General features: G+C 36.9%; 1 protein-coding gene across 22 annotated transcripts in view; it reads right to left on the bottom strand.

Annotated features, from left to right (window-relative positions):
* The window catches only part of mtd (TLD domain-containing protein mustard), a 315010-nt gene that overhangs the window by 59384 nt on the left and 240094 nt on the right, over positions 1 to 15532 (bottom strand). For 15 of the 22 annotated variants that reach the window (XM_088263104.1, XM_088263106.1, XM_088263103.1 and 12 more), the window contains 5 exons: positions 8678 to 8813; positions 7601 to 7681; positions 5314 to 5417; positions 2460 to 2653; positions 416 to 482 (listed from right to left, as the gene is read on the bottom strand). In XM_088263104.1, the coding sequence (XP_088119230.1) occupies positions 416 to 482; positions 2460 to 2653; positions 5314 to 5417; positions 7601 to 7681; positions 8678 to 8813 (582 nt within the window). Of the gene's footprint in view, positions 1 to 415; positions 483 to 2459; positions 2654 to 5313; positions 5418 to 7600; positions 7682 to 8677; positions 8814 to 11549; positions 11898 to 14182; positions 14368 to 15532 lie in introns of those variants that run through there. The other 7 variants (XM_088263108.1, XM_088263113.1, XM_088263110.1 and 4 more) reach the window with 5 other exon arrangements.

The raw sequence follows: 15532 nt of genomic DNA, 5'->3' as shown, positions 1-15532 counted from the left end.
AGAATGCGTGACAAAACGATGTATGATGGATGTTAAATAAGGAAGGAATGCAAAGCTGAGACAAGCATTATCAATAAAATTAAGAAAGGAGTGTTGAGATGGTTTGGACATGTAGAACGAATGAGTGAGGAAAGAACGGTAAAACAAATTTATGAGGCGAATGTAATTGGAAAAAGGAGCAGAGGAAGACCGAGAAAAACTTGGCACGATCAAGTATGCCAAATACTTGAAAGTGGTCAGGTTAGGAGTCGAAACAATCGGCGGGTATGTATGAGGAGATGCATGAACGTGGAAGAGGCGAAGAATTTTTGCAAGGACAGAGTGGTGTGGCGTTCTATTCTCTCTGCCTACCCCTGTGGTGAAGCGGCGCGATGGTTAGTTAGTTAGTTAGTTAAAAAGATGGCTAAAGGCTTACCTTGACTAGGGAATCCTTATCGGGAGAATTTGGTTTATTCATATAGTAAATTTCTGGCTTCTCACCCCTGAAAAATATAAACAGATAAATATAAAAACCACTACATATGTACATTACTTGATTAAATTTTAATATATATTTAAATCGCTAACAATCAAAATCGCAATATGAAAAACATCCAGTGCAATCAGATTTTGATGCAGAATCTTGTTGGCTTCATTGAAACAGATCTGATAATGTATATTGTGTGGTCTTCGCGTGTTACGCAGTACTGCTTGTATTTCAATTGTTACATATTATAACTACGTAATAATAACTTTTACGTGCGTTTGTGCAGCCACCGTTATAAAAACATTTACAAAATAGCATGTGGGTCATTCAAAATTATAATGACATTTATAAAATAAATAAAAAAAATTGATTTAAAAAAAAAATATTTATGGCTTTTACTTTTTGGTTAGGTTAGGTTAGGTTTTCAAAGTTTTAAATATTTACAGCGTTTACTTTGTGGTTCTCATTTTTGCTTTTTTCTTAACTAGTCGACAAGCCTTTGTAATTATTAGTCACTAATCTAAAGATTTTTCCGTCACATTTTTTAGTGGGTCTAAATCCTTGTTCACAAATCTGGGTTTCTCCACTTATTGCGATATTTTCACATTTTAATATCTCAACATAGATGAAGAAGAATGTGGAAGTAAAAGGGTCTCTCCTAAATAAAAGCTTTCTCAAACCAACTATAGATGGCTCCAGTGAACTCAGTTCTATCGCTCCACATGGTCACCACCAAGTATCAATTAAAGGATATATACAACTTCCGAAATTTAAGTAGTGTGATTGTCAATCATGGGTGAATGTTACATGTGTGTAAATCACTTAACCAGCCTATGACAGGTCACAAGCCCCCAAAATAGCCAGATTTCCATATTGTTCTTCATCTATGTTGAGATATCAAAATCTTGAGATTTTTCATTGATATACAATTGTTTTTTTTTTCTTGTCAAACGACATAAAAATCTAAATATTTATTATTACCAATCTATTAAAATAAAGAAAACAATGCACATAGTCCATAAAAATAATTGTGAAAAATGTTACGTTAGAATGACCCATAACAAGATAAAAAATAAAGTGAGACTTTGTCGAAAACTCTAAATAAATATTTATGTGAACGGCTCGGTAGATACATGCTGACATGGAAACAAAATTACACGTCAACAATTCTTTTGAAATGTGATAAGTCAACATATTAGTCCTAACAAAACAAAAAAGCAGCAGAAAAGATAGTAAAAAAAACCCAAATAAAATGGCAATGTGCTCCAAAGAGCAAGAGCCTCTAAAAGTAAAGGCTTTGTGGGTTATTCTTTTTAAAAAATATATAATAATCTCGATATGAGGTAGCCAGCATTGACTTCGAAATACCAAACGCCCTGGATGATATATTGGTATGCGTAGGGCGAGTAGGAACAATTTGACATATCGCTCACTCCTTTCAACAACGTCATTTATAAAAAAAACTTCATTTTTCAGGAGATCGTTTTTAAAGTTAAAAAATATAATGAAATGTATTAAAAATAAATATCAAGACACTTATTGAAATTTTTACTGTGCAACAGATCTTTTTAGGTAAAACCTGAATGTTATTTCTCCATTTGAAAAATATTTAGTATATTTAAAAAAATAATTAAACAGTACCTTTTCTTCAAAATGCAAAAACAACACTTTCTGCCCTGTAGCAAGTAAATATTAAGTTAAAAATATGCCGCTTTTGCTGGGATAAAGTACATTTTCTGAGCATTCCGAAAACATGCACAACTGAAAATGGTCAATTTTTGATATATGACGTTGTTGAAAGGAGTGAGCGATATCACAAATGTTTCTGTGGTTGCGGTTATACTTTTTTGTACCTGAACGTACGGGATACGGCTTGTTGCATTCTGACGATAATAATTAGGTCGTATCATATAAGTTTGTATGGGTAGAGCAGTTGACTAAAAGCTGGAAAAGATAAAAAGATAAAAATTTTGTAAAAGCAAGATGCGGGTACCTAGTAAGGTTGGGATTGGCGTCATGTGTCCTCATATGAGCAATGTCATAGTAAATGGCCGCGTTGACTACAAACTCCATCGGAGCGATCACCCCGTAGGACTCGGGGCCGTGCTCCAGCACCAGAGTGTCCGACACATTGGGGTCAAACATCACGGCGTTGGGGGTCACCAGCAGCACTCCCGACACCACACCCTGGACAGAAAAACAAGCGGAATACATAAATATGTTGTTTTGAATATTGAAAGCATTTACTTTGTGGATCATATTGACATATTATTTTGAGAAATAAAAAGTCTTTGTTTTTTGATCCACTCACATTTTTATTAACCAACTAGTTTCGGCAACGTCCGCTTCCGTAGTGTAATGGTCAGCACGCTCGGCTACCGTTCTGGAGGATCCGGGTTCGATTTCCATGGGGGGTAAAATAAATATGAGTGATTTTTTCACTGTAATATTTATTCAATATTACCCTGGACTGGTACCTGAAGCGGAGGGCTGATCACCTTTCCTTCATGTGTAAACGATCAAGATAACACTGCGTTTATATGACGCAGTGCCCTATGCACCATTGGGGTGCGGATAAGGGTTTTATTATTATTATTATTAGTTTCGGCAACAACCTGTTGCCCACTTCAGGGCTTAATTTAATTTATGTCATAAATTAAATGTATGAATAAATGTCATGAAGAGGGTAACAGGTTGTTGCCGAAACTAGTAGGTTAATAAAAATGTGAGTGGATCAAAAAACAAAGTCTTTTTATTTCTCAAAATAATATACATAAATATGTAAACGGAATTCATATTTCGAATCGCATAGGGTTTTTAACTTGCCACTTTCCCTATAAAAGTTTTTGCTTTGATTTTTCTTTAACTTTTAGCCCAGTGGTCCTTTACGGGACCGCGGATTTGCGTCGTTCAATACCCACCGGAGACATACAGGAGCGGTGATTGTGCTGCATTTCACTATTGGATTACACTGATTTATAACAGTTTATTTTCATTCAAACCCTTATCCGCACCTCAATGGTACATAGGGCCGTGCATCATATAAACGCAATGTTATCTTGATCGTTAATGTATAAAGGAAAGGTGATCAGCCCTCCGCTTCAGGTAGCCGTCCAGGGTGATATTGAATAAATATTGGAGTGAAAATTCGCTTATATTTATTTGATCCCTCCCTGGGAATCGAATTTGGGACCTCCAGTACAGTAGCCGAGCATGTTGACTATTATATTAGGAAGGCTGGCAAAATAATTCACGTTCAATTATTCTCATTTATGTGCATGAGCACTGTGTGCCTGTTTATTTCAAACACCTGTATAAGGAACAAACCTCGGCCAATATAACAACTAGTCATATATTAAGGTGGAGACTGACCGGAACATTTCGTCGTAACATCGCTCGCGGCGAGCATCACCGAGCATCCGAAACTATGGATGAGGCGCTCGGCTCGCTGTACTGACTGCCTGAATGCTCGCATCATAACGTGTTACGTTGCGACATAATGCTCCGGTCAGTCTCTACCTTTACATTCAAGTCTAATAAATAAAATCGTTTACAATTTATATTTTTTATAAAATACCCAAGGAAGATGCCGACTCCCAGCCAGACCACCAAGATAACTGGGAATCGACATCGCGAGGTTAATACCTGTTAAAAACAGGCCACAAAGCCTGCAACAACAAGAAGAGGAAGATTTAAAAAAACTCTTTAATTTGGCAACACTGATGGTTGAAAAATGACTAAAAAAAATCAGTTTTATCACCTTTGATATTCGCATTGGGACCAGCACTACATAATCAATAACGGTGTTCAATACACCAAATAACTGCCTGCAATTATTTGTTTTTTAAATTCATTCATGGAGTGAGTATTCGTTTAGCAAATGTACACATGGATGACTGTTAACACCAATCTGTTCACACATTTGATCGGGGCTCTTTTATTTAGCGCCGATAGCCTGGTTCAGAATATTTCATTTACTGCCAGCGGTTTTTCCAGGCTTTCGGGAGATAGCAAATTGTCAAGTTTTACTATTCTCATAGTCATTTCACATGAATTCGCAATTCTTTCCCTCTATTTTCAGGAAATTTCGAGGATATTGTCATTTGATATTGGACAGTGTCACAAATGAAACAAATGTGGTGTCACAGGCGTTTCCCCGATAGTTTTCACAGGACACCAACATGGTGTCAGCATCCGAGAAAAGTGTTAACATACTTATGAAAGGTATTTCTACGCGTTCGGTTGATTAATGCTTAAAGACCAGAAGGGTATTTTTACCTTCTGCGCCGGCTTCATTTCAAAGGCAGAAAAGAAGAAATTTTTATAAGAATATTATGTACCAATCTCTTTGTTAACTCTAACCACTCTGTAGGCCAGACATTCTGGCCCGTATGATTCTAGTAGGCAGCTCCGTGGGCCACAATGTCTGGCCCGGCGCAGGTATAACTTTAATCACTGATTTCTCTATCGCCCAACTACCAAATTCCACCAAAAAATATTTCTGATAAATACAGTTAATCTTAATTAACACGGTCATACGAATTGCCAGACAGAGTGTCCCAAAATTAGGGAACCAAAATATTTATTTTAATGGTAGAAAAACGTCGCTTTTTTTATCAGAGTAGCTGATCAGCTATACAAAAAAATGGTCAGAGTGGAATGGGTTAAGGTCTAAACTATATGTACTCAATTATAAAATCCTGTCGCCAGCAGTCCGCAGGCGTAAAAAACACCAGTCCGAAATGTGTTAAGAAGAGTAAATCATTTTCACGTGTAGGAGTACATAATTGTATTTAAGATGCTTCAATTCCACCCATAACACAATTAAAACAATAAATAAAAGGTACCTGTCCATCGGTGATGTGTCTGACATTGATCTTGAGGAATCGCTGAGGAGCAGCAGGAGAAGTAGGAGGCTCGGGGGAGACTGGCCTCAGAGTGTCTAGGAAATCTGAAATAATAAAAAAAAACATTTATTTAATAATTCCATATATCGCTCACTCCTTTCAAGAATGTCATGAATCGAAAATCTTCAATTTTCAGTTGTGCATGTTTTCGGAATGCCCGGAAAATGTACTATATCCCAGCAAAAGTGGCAGATTTTTAATTTAATCTTTACCCGCTACAGAGCAGAAAACGTTGTTCTTGCATTTTGAAGAAAATGTATTGTTTAATTATTTTTTTTACTTAAACTAAATATTTTTCAAATGGAGAAAAAACCTTCAGGTTTTACCTAAAAAGATCTGTTGCACAGTAAAAAGTTCATAGATAATATTTATTTTTAATACATTGTATTATATTTTAAAACTTTAAAAAGGTTCTGAAAAATCAAGTTTTTTGATTTATGACGTTCTTGAAAGGAGTGAGCGTTATTATTTATTTCTTCAGACAAGTTTAAATTTGTCAGTATTACTGACAGATCGAATTTTCCATATGAAGTGTCGATACGTCAGTAATATTCACAAATAAATGTATTTTAACTTTTCACTAAAATTTTTATTTTTTTGTGATGTAAGAACCTATCGCTATCGCATTTAAGAAGTCAAATTTGTCCGATTGAAAGCTAAAAAAAATATTTATTGGACTCAATAGTGGAACTGGCGATGAAATTGGAATGTTCACTACTCGGAGGATGTGCATCGATAGTCAAAACTTCGAAGACGAGTCAATTTCATCGGCTTTACTTGTGAACGAAAATTTCATGTATTTTTCTCAAATTGCATTAATTTTTATTTCTTTAGTAAGCTTATATCACATTTAAAACAAACTAAATTGTACAATTAATTTACATTGTAAATATATTCACATCTTCTTACAGAAAACAAAACCTTTATTTTAAATTCTTTCAGACTCTTTTCAATCTTCATACGTTCAGGCATCTCATCGTACATTTTCATATGAGGAAAATCTCAGCACTAAAACGGCTGATAAATAATATGCGAGATATGAATAATGAGCAGAGGAAATTACACGAAGGTTGAACCAACTAGCACAAATGGATTAGCCACAGTACACAGTTTGACGTGTTTTCATTGTGATTTTATTTGTTCGTCTTACACATAAAGAAGAAACCTGTTTGTGCATCAGAACTTCCAAGACAGTGGGCTCTGACATCATCAAATATCTTTACCGAGAGGGATTTAATATTATAAATATTCCGCACATATCAAGCATATTTTTAAGTATTTTAACATGTTAACATAGGGAAGAAAAAAATTGCAAGACTGGGTATTTATTAGGGCTTACGCCTAGTCATAACGGTTTAAGTGATCAATTTAAACACGTGTAACGTTCACCAATCTACCCACCATTGACAACCACACTACTGAAATTTTTGGAACTCCTATGAATATTTGCACTAATGTTTTTTTTTTTAAATAAATAATATAAGACCCTTATGTAAATAACAGCAACAATAAAATAACTTACTGGATGCAGTCGAAATGCGTTCTCTCAGAGGAATGTGTGGCAAAACGTTGTATGATAGATGTTTTCGAATGGTGATGTAAGGAAAGAATGCGAGACTGAGATAAGCATTATCGATAAAATTAAGAAAGGTGTGTTGAGATGGTTTGGGCATGTGAATCGAATGAGCGAAGAAAGGATAGTTAGACAAATTTATGAGGCGAGTGTGGTTGGTAATAAAAGTAGATGAAGACCGAGAAAAACTTGGCATGATCAAGTATTTCAAATAATTGAGTGGTCAGGTCAGGAATAATCGGCATGTATGTATGAGACTGTCCGCCTCCGTAGTGTAATGGTCAGCATGCTCGGCCACCGTTCTGGAGGTCCCGGGTTCGATTCCCAGGGGGGTTCAATAAATATAAGTGATTTTTTCACTCTAATATTTATTCAATATTACACTGGACTGGTACCTGAAGTGGAGGGCTGATCACCTTTCCTTCATGTGTAAAAAACGATCGAGATAACACTGCGTTTATATGAAGCAGTGCCCTATGCACCATTGGGGTGCGGTAAGGGTTTAATTATATTTTATTATGTATGAGAAGATGCATGAACGCGGAAGAGGCGAAGATTGCGTGCACAGACATATCGGTGTGGCATTCTACTCTTTCTGCCTACCCCTGCGAGGAAGCGGCGTGATGATCGGTTAGTCAGTAAGTTAAAAATTACCTTTTTCTTGTGAGGTTGCATTTTGCGAAGAGGTATCAGACCCTTCTCCACCTTCTGAAGGGGTTTCACCTTCTTTGCCATCTAAAACAATAAACATTGAAATGAGTACAAAGAGTTAATAATCAACCCTTATAATGGACGGCACAATGCACCCTAAAATGTTGGCAAGAAGAGATAATATTATGGAGGAAAACGCTACCAGAAAATATAGGATCATTTATATCGTTCGTGATCGTTATACTGGTTCGCCTCCGTAGTGTAATGGTCAGCACGCTCGGCTACCGTTCTGGAGGTCCCGGGTTCGATTCCCAAGGGGGGGGGGGGGCAAATAAATATAAGTGATTTTTTCACTGTAATATTTATTTATTTCAATATTACCCTGGACTGGTACCTGAAGCGGAGGGCTGATCACCTTTCCTTCATGTGCAAAACGATCAAGATAAAACTGCATTTATATGAAGCAGTGCCCTATGCACCATTGGGGTGCGGATAAGGGTTTTATTATTATTATTATTATATCGTAGTTATACAGGAGAAAGTGACCAAGTGTCTGTTTGTTTGTTGTGATTGTGAAAGTGATTGTTTCACAAAAACGTGATCATTGACCATTTGATATCTTACTAGCTTAATATTGCCCTGAAAAAATCCCAAAGGATTTTAAACTTGGATGTATAATATATTGACTTGTTAAAAATGACTAACTGCATTGGTGTTTATTTTCTTGCCAAGCAAAAGTGACCTAAATGGCCCCCCTACGTTTTAGTAGTTGGTCACTTTCTCCTGTGCGACTATGTGTGAGGAGAATGGAACCATCCAGACTCCCCCACATCGCACTGTACGGCCAACCCCATGGTAGACGACTCCCGGGCAGACCACCAAAGAGATGGGTCGATAGCTGGGAATCGACATCGCAGGAGGCTAATCCCTCTTAAAAACAGGCCACAAGGCCTATAATAATAAGAAGAAGAAGAAGAAGAAGAAGAAGAAGAAGAAGAAGAAGAAAATGATTTAACCAGAATCATTTAGATACAATTAAATAGTTAAAGGGTTAAATATGAATGGGAGCGAGTGCCTGACCTGGGCCTTTATCAGGAACTAGGAGATTCTGCCCGGGGAAGATGAAGTTGGTGGCGAGCCGGTTGATCTTGGTGAGTTCCGAGGGGGTCGTGTCGAACCTGGCAGCAACAGATGTCAGCGTGTCCCTGTCGCGCACCTGGAATAAACAAAGCATTCATTCAATGTCTTTACATACATTTCATCATGCATAGTGGCGTGGACAGAGAATTAATTACGGTAGGCAGTAGAGGTAGGTAGTAAGGTAAGCTGGTACTACTTACTAGGGTAGGCAGTAGAGGTAGGTAATAAGGTAAGCTGGTACTACTTCCCAGGGTAGGCAGTAGAGGTAGGTAGTAAGGTAAGCTGGTACTACTTACTAGGGTAGGCAATAGAGGTAGGTAATAAGGTAAGCTGGTACTACTTACTAGGGTAGGCAGTAGAGGTAGGTAATAAGGTAAGCTGGTACTACTTCCCAGGGTAGGCAGTAGAGGTAGGTAGTAAGGTAAGCTGGTACTACTTCCCAGGGTAGGCAGTAGAGGTAGGTAGTAAGGTAAGCTGGTACTACTTCCCAGGGTAGGCAGTAGAGGTAGGTAGTAAGGTAAACTAGATACTACTTAGTAAGGTAGGGTGGGTACTGGTTGCGATTTTATATCACGCAGATAAGTTAGGATAGGCACTGCTTGTCTGCCTATATGGAATGCACGCCTCTGATTTAGCAGAGACCTATTTGAAGGCGATCCTTACCAAATTATTTTCCATAATAGGATCCTCTTGAAAACATGATTTAAATTATTTTTGACCCTTATATTAAAAATATTAATTTATTATTTATAAACTTATTATTCATTTATTTAATATAATATTTATTGATAGTAAAAACTAACTAACTAACTAACCATCACGCCGCTTCCCCGCAGGGGTAGGCAGAGAGAATCGAACGCCACACCCTCTGTCTTTGCAAACATTCTTTGCCTCTTCTACATTCATGCATCTCCTCATACATACCCGTCGATTATTACGACTCCTGACCCGGCCGCTTTCAAGTATTTGACATACCTGATTGTGCCGAGTTTTCCTCGGTCGTCCTCTGCTTCTTTTTCCAACTACATTCGCCTCATAAATTTGTTTAACCGTTCTTTCTTCACTCATACGCTCCACATGTCCAAACCATCTCAACACACCTTTCTTAATTTTATCGATAATGCTTATCTCAGCCTTACATTCTTTCCTTATTTCATCATTCGAACATCTATCAAACATCGTTTCGCCACACATTCGTCTGAGCGATCGCATTTCGACTGCATTCAGTCTGCTTTCATCCTTCTTTTGCCAACTCCATGCTTCGCTTCCATACATAAGGGTTGGAACCAGAACTCCATTGTGTACTGCCAGTTTAGCTTCCGCTGATAGATTTTTATTTGCTAAAACTGATTTTAGTGCACCATTCACTCTGTTCCCAGCATTCACTCTCCTTTCTATGTCTTTATCAATCTTTCCATCCCTAGAAAACATACTACCCAAATATATGAAATCATCTACCTGTTCCAAAATCTCCCCATTTACCAATATTTCACACTCAGATCTACATTCATCTCTTTGAAAAACTATGATTTTGGATTTGCTAACATTCATCAATAAATCACTTTCCTTGCACACATTATACACTTTTGTCACCAACGTTTGCAGGTCTTCTTTGCTATCGGCAAGAAGAACAGCGTCGTCAGCATATAAAAGGCAACAAACGGTCAAATTATTCATTCTTGCTCCAATATTTAAACCTTTCAGCTCTTTCATGCAGTTATCCATGTATAGATTAAACAGCCAAGGCGACATTACACATCCCTGTTTTACACCATTAGAGATGTCAAACCAGGATGAAAAAGAGCCATTTACCCTAATGCATTAATATTTTTTGATAATTATAGGTACATTTTACATTTTACATTTAATATAGGTACATTTTTACAGATTATCATCGAGCATATTATTTGATAAATGAAATCAATATGTAACCATCATTGCAATTATAATTTCGGATAACGAAAATGATAAAACGGGGAAAACATTTTATCCATTGTGTCTGATGTTTACTTTGAAAAAATGCTTGCCTTGCTAAGAAAGATTTCAATCTTATCAAATATTATGTTTCGTTTACATCAGAAATACCCAAATATAGAATTTGATTTTCACACCGATAAAACTATTCACCTCTCGCACAAAATAAACATGTCGCTGTCATGTATCATCCACACAGAATAGGATGTAAATAATGAGTGTTGCATATCATATCAGGTGTCCGGCTGAATTATTTGAAATATTTATTTATTGGAATAAAATTGGAGCAAGTGGCAGTGCTGTACTATCCGTTGAACAACGATAATTTAATAAACGGTAATACACCTGTCGATTTGTTCGCCTCCGTAGTGTAATGGTCAGCACGCTTGGCTACCGTTCTGGAGGTCCCGGGTTCGATTCCCAGGGGGGGATCATTTGAAAATGATGCCTAATGCATCGAAACACGTGTCACAGTAGATTTTAAGAAATAGTGGTATTTACTAAGTAAAACATTAATTAAAAAAAGATAATTTTTACTTGGTAAATACAGCTTTTTCTTAAAATCCATTGGTACATGTGTTTCGATGCATTCCGCACCATTTTCAAATACCGTGTTTGAAAATGATGCGGTACATGTGTCACAATAGATTTGAATAAAAATGGTATTTGTCAAATAAAACTTAAATTAAATTTCTTATAGATATCACCACAAAGCGACTGCACAATCAATTAATATTTTTTTTAAGTCAGGAGGTAGGATGTTATTCATTATTTATTCCTGTCTGATATTGTCTGTCACATTGGATAAACTGCAAATAAATCAAGACAATGAACCAACCTTTGACCCCAACCATTGCTGCCACATTTCAAACATTGTTCAGTCACTTCAATACCATTTCTTCAAGTAATGTTCACTGTGCGTACTGTCTAGAGAAAGTGACATGTCTCGCATCAACTCACATAGAAAGATATAACTCACATAAGAGCACCAATACTTGAATAACAATTATCACAACATAGTCGATAAGATGAACTGCTCACATCGCTAAGTCCTTTCAAGAACGTCGTAAATCAAAAATCATCAATTTTCAGCTGTGCATGTTTTCGGAATGCCCAGAAAATGTACTATATACCTAAAGTGACCATACGTCCCGTTTTGAACGGGACCGTCCCGTTTTTAGATAGCCTGTCCCGTTGTCCCCAAATATAGTTTCGGGACGTCGAAATGTCCCGTTTTCAAAAAAAAAAAAAAAAGCAACACACGGTAACAATTTTTTTTCAAAAGTGCAAAAAATCGACGATAGAATGTAGTATAGCCGTTTCATATAACTTTTCTGAGCAAATTCTAGCTTGATTTCGGTGCATATGGCTACAGCAGGTGGCTGGTGAGTCATGTGTAAAGTGACCATACGACCCGTTTTGAACGAGACCGTCCCGTTTTCAGATAGCCTGAACAACATAATTTTCTCATATTTATATTATTTATTCCTCTTATTTTCTTTATCAACATTCCTTTTCCTTTTATTAATACATAAAAACTATGAAAAAATACGTGTTTTCTTGAATATACATACTATTACGTAAAAATTGGTAGATGTCCCGTTTTGAGGATAAATATAAATGGTCACGTTATATATACCAGCAAAAGCGGCAAATTTTTAACTTAATATTTACCCGCTACAGGGCAGAAAGTGTTGTATTTGCATTTTGAAAAAAAGCATTTTGAAGAAAAGGTATTGTTTAATTATTTTCTTAAATATACTAAATATTTTACAAATGGAGAAAAAACCTTCTTTGATAAATGAAAAATATTTTTTTTTGATTTATGACGTTCTTGAAAGGAGTGAGCGACATGACATAAATATACCGTAAATAATTTTATTTATGAATATAAATATAATTAACTTTAAAGACGGTCAGCTGGAGTGTCCCTTAGAGACAAAACAAAGAGTTCAGGCATTCGTAGAAGCCATGGTGTAACTGACATCAATAGTAAGGTAGAGGAAAGGCAGATGAGATAGTATGGGCACATAGGACGTAGAGAACCTGAACATATTAAAAAAACCAGGTGATCGCCTTGGATCTTTCTCTAACGACATTATAATAATAACTTTTTTTATTTTATCTTGATAGAACTGAACCTTTTTGACTTTGGATCAGATGTCACCAACCTATTTGAGAATGAGGCCGTATTGATTTTTTTTTAAATCAGGGCAAGAAAAAAAATTTCTTATTCTGACACAATAGTACAGACATCAATAGTAAGGTAGAGGAAAGGCAATTGAGATGGTATGGGCACATAGGACGCAGAGAACCTGAACATATTGTGAACCAGGCGACCGTCATGGATCTTCCTCGAAAGATATCTAGAGGAAGACTAAAGATAAAGAATTCATAGATGCTGCAGAGAGAAAACATGATTCGAAGGCATGGCCTAGGTGACGTTGTATATAATATGAATGTTGAAGAGGGGAAGATTGTTTGCAAGGACGGATTGGTGTGGCGTTCTATTCTCTCTGGTCACACGAAAAGTAGAGTAAGTAATATTGTATTTTTATCAATTTACCGGCAATTTTTTCCCATAATTTTGCATTCTCTATATTTAAACGTAATGTCATATCCATACTGTATATATGACGTTATCTTCAGTTTTTTGGACACGTTGCGCGTGGCAATGAAGATAGCCTGGAACGACTGGTTGTGATCGGTAGCCTGGAGGGTAAGAGAGGCAGGGGAAGATCCCTACATGATGAACCGATCAAGTTAAGACAGCAGCAGGCACCTCGGTGGTTGGAGCACTACGCGCAGCGCAGTCAAGGGATAACTGGAGGAGAGTCATTGCTTCCACAAAGGTCACAACCCTCAGCAATGAGGAATAAGACGCAGAAGATGTACCATGAAATGATGTGATTGTATAATATATCACACTAAGGATACTAGCAAGATAATGTAAATAGCAAGGGATCTGAAAATTAACCCTTTGCACTCGAGACTTTTTACAACATACTTTTTTAACTTTTTTACAACAGGAACACACCCAAACGCTAGCAAGGACATTGAGCAACTGGCGGGACAGAATTGTACCTGTATTAGTACATATCCTGGCCTGTTGTTAGTGTCGGGTTGTGATCCCGTGGTTAGTGTTTCGGACTCCTGAGTCAGAGTTTCTCGGTTCAAACCCACTCTACCACAATTTGATACCTATTTCTAATAATGAGCCGCTTAGGCTCACAGAAATAGTATGAAATTGAAGTATTTTTGTAAATAATAAAGACACAAATATTTCTCTTTGAAATTAAAAAAAAAATATTTAAACAACATAGTGGCGACATGTAGTCGCTAACCGATTTACTGGGGAATTTACCATATCGACATATTGTCACCATTCGAGTGCAAAGGGTCATAAGAGAAATATTGACTAACAAACTATCTTCGAAAAGGGTAAAAACCCTAAGTAATGAGGACTAAGACGGAGAAAATAGAAGTCATATTAAACACGAGTAATTCACACTACCGAAGACGTCGCAACACGATCGGGCAGGGAAAAGGGCGACGCGGGGGGAACATTATTTATCAATTTCACTGAATAAATGAATAATTATGCAAAACAATGCGAATTAAAACGTTTTCCACTTTGCGAAGGCGTCACGGCAACTGAGAGATGAATACACGCATTGAAATTGCTCCCGGCACAGGAGGCGGCTATTTGATCAGCTTTATTTGCTGATATTATTAGAGAGAGAGCCGGCAATGTTGTGAGCGCGCCGGCGATGCTACAACACATGTTTCAAGGTGATAATGTCAAAAGCACTACTCATTACAGATAACGGCTGGGCTTAGTTGCAAATCAGGCTAAGATGGATTTTTTTTTGCAAAACCCAGGGCTAGAATTACAGTGAAAAGTTCTTCTTCTTCTACTGCTAAACACTTGTTTCAAGATGATAATGTCAAAAGCACTACTCGTTACAGATAACGGCTGGGCTTAGTTGCAAATCAGGCTAAGATGGATTTTTTTTTTGCAAAACCCAGGGCTAGACTTACAGTGAAAAGTTCTTCCTCTTCTACTACAAAACACTTGTTTCAAGATGATAATGTCAAAAGCACTACTCGTTACAGATAACGGCGGGGCTTAGTTGCAAACCAGGCTACGGTGCATTTTTTTTTGCAAAACCCAGGGCTAGAATTACAGTGAAAAGTTCTTCTTCTTCGTCTTTCTATAGATCCTGGGGATCTGTCTGTGTCGCCACCTGTTGCTCTTGGGATATCTACTGCTGACGATATTATTAACGATTATATCAATATAACGTTGCGTCGATGCGATGCAGTCCCCTATGCACCATTTAGTGCGGATAAGGGTAATTAGAAGAGTGATATTTATTTGAAGCATATAATGTGGACTTCCAAATGCCTAAAGTAATAATAGGGTATAATCACTCAGGAGGAACATCTAATTTAATCAATTAACACATTGTTTGCAGGTGGTTATTTCAGGTAGTGTCGGGTTGTGGTCCCGTGGTTAGTGTCGCGGACTCTTAAAACATAGTTTCTCGGTTCGAACCCACTCTACCACAATTTGATACCTATTTCTAATAATGAGCCGCTTAGGCTCACAGAAATAGTATGAAATTTAAATATTTGTGTAAATAATAAGAACGCAAATATTTCACTTCTAAAAACTAAAAATATTACATGAACTTCGACCCTAATTAGTATACTAATCACAAGTAAATGCAAACCCAACTCCAATCTGTAAAATGCTCTTTGGCGTCTCACGCTGTAACAAAAGTATTTATTTATTTATTTTAAACTTCATGTACAGAA

The sequence above is a fragment of the Brachycentrus maculatus genome, unplaced genomic scaffold (assembly GCF_059751285.1).
Source record: "Brachycentrus maculatus isolate JH-2025_06_01 unplaced genomic scaffold, ASM5975128v1 h1tg000196l, whole genome shotgun sequence".
NCBI lineage: Eukaryota > Metazoa > Arthropoda > Insecta > Trichoptera > Brachycentridae > Brachycentrus > Brachycentrus maculatus.
The sequence above is the reverse complement of the archived record's forward strand: the minus strand, read 5'-3'. Positions and strand labels throughout refer to the sequence as shown.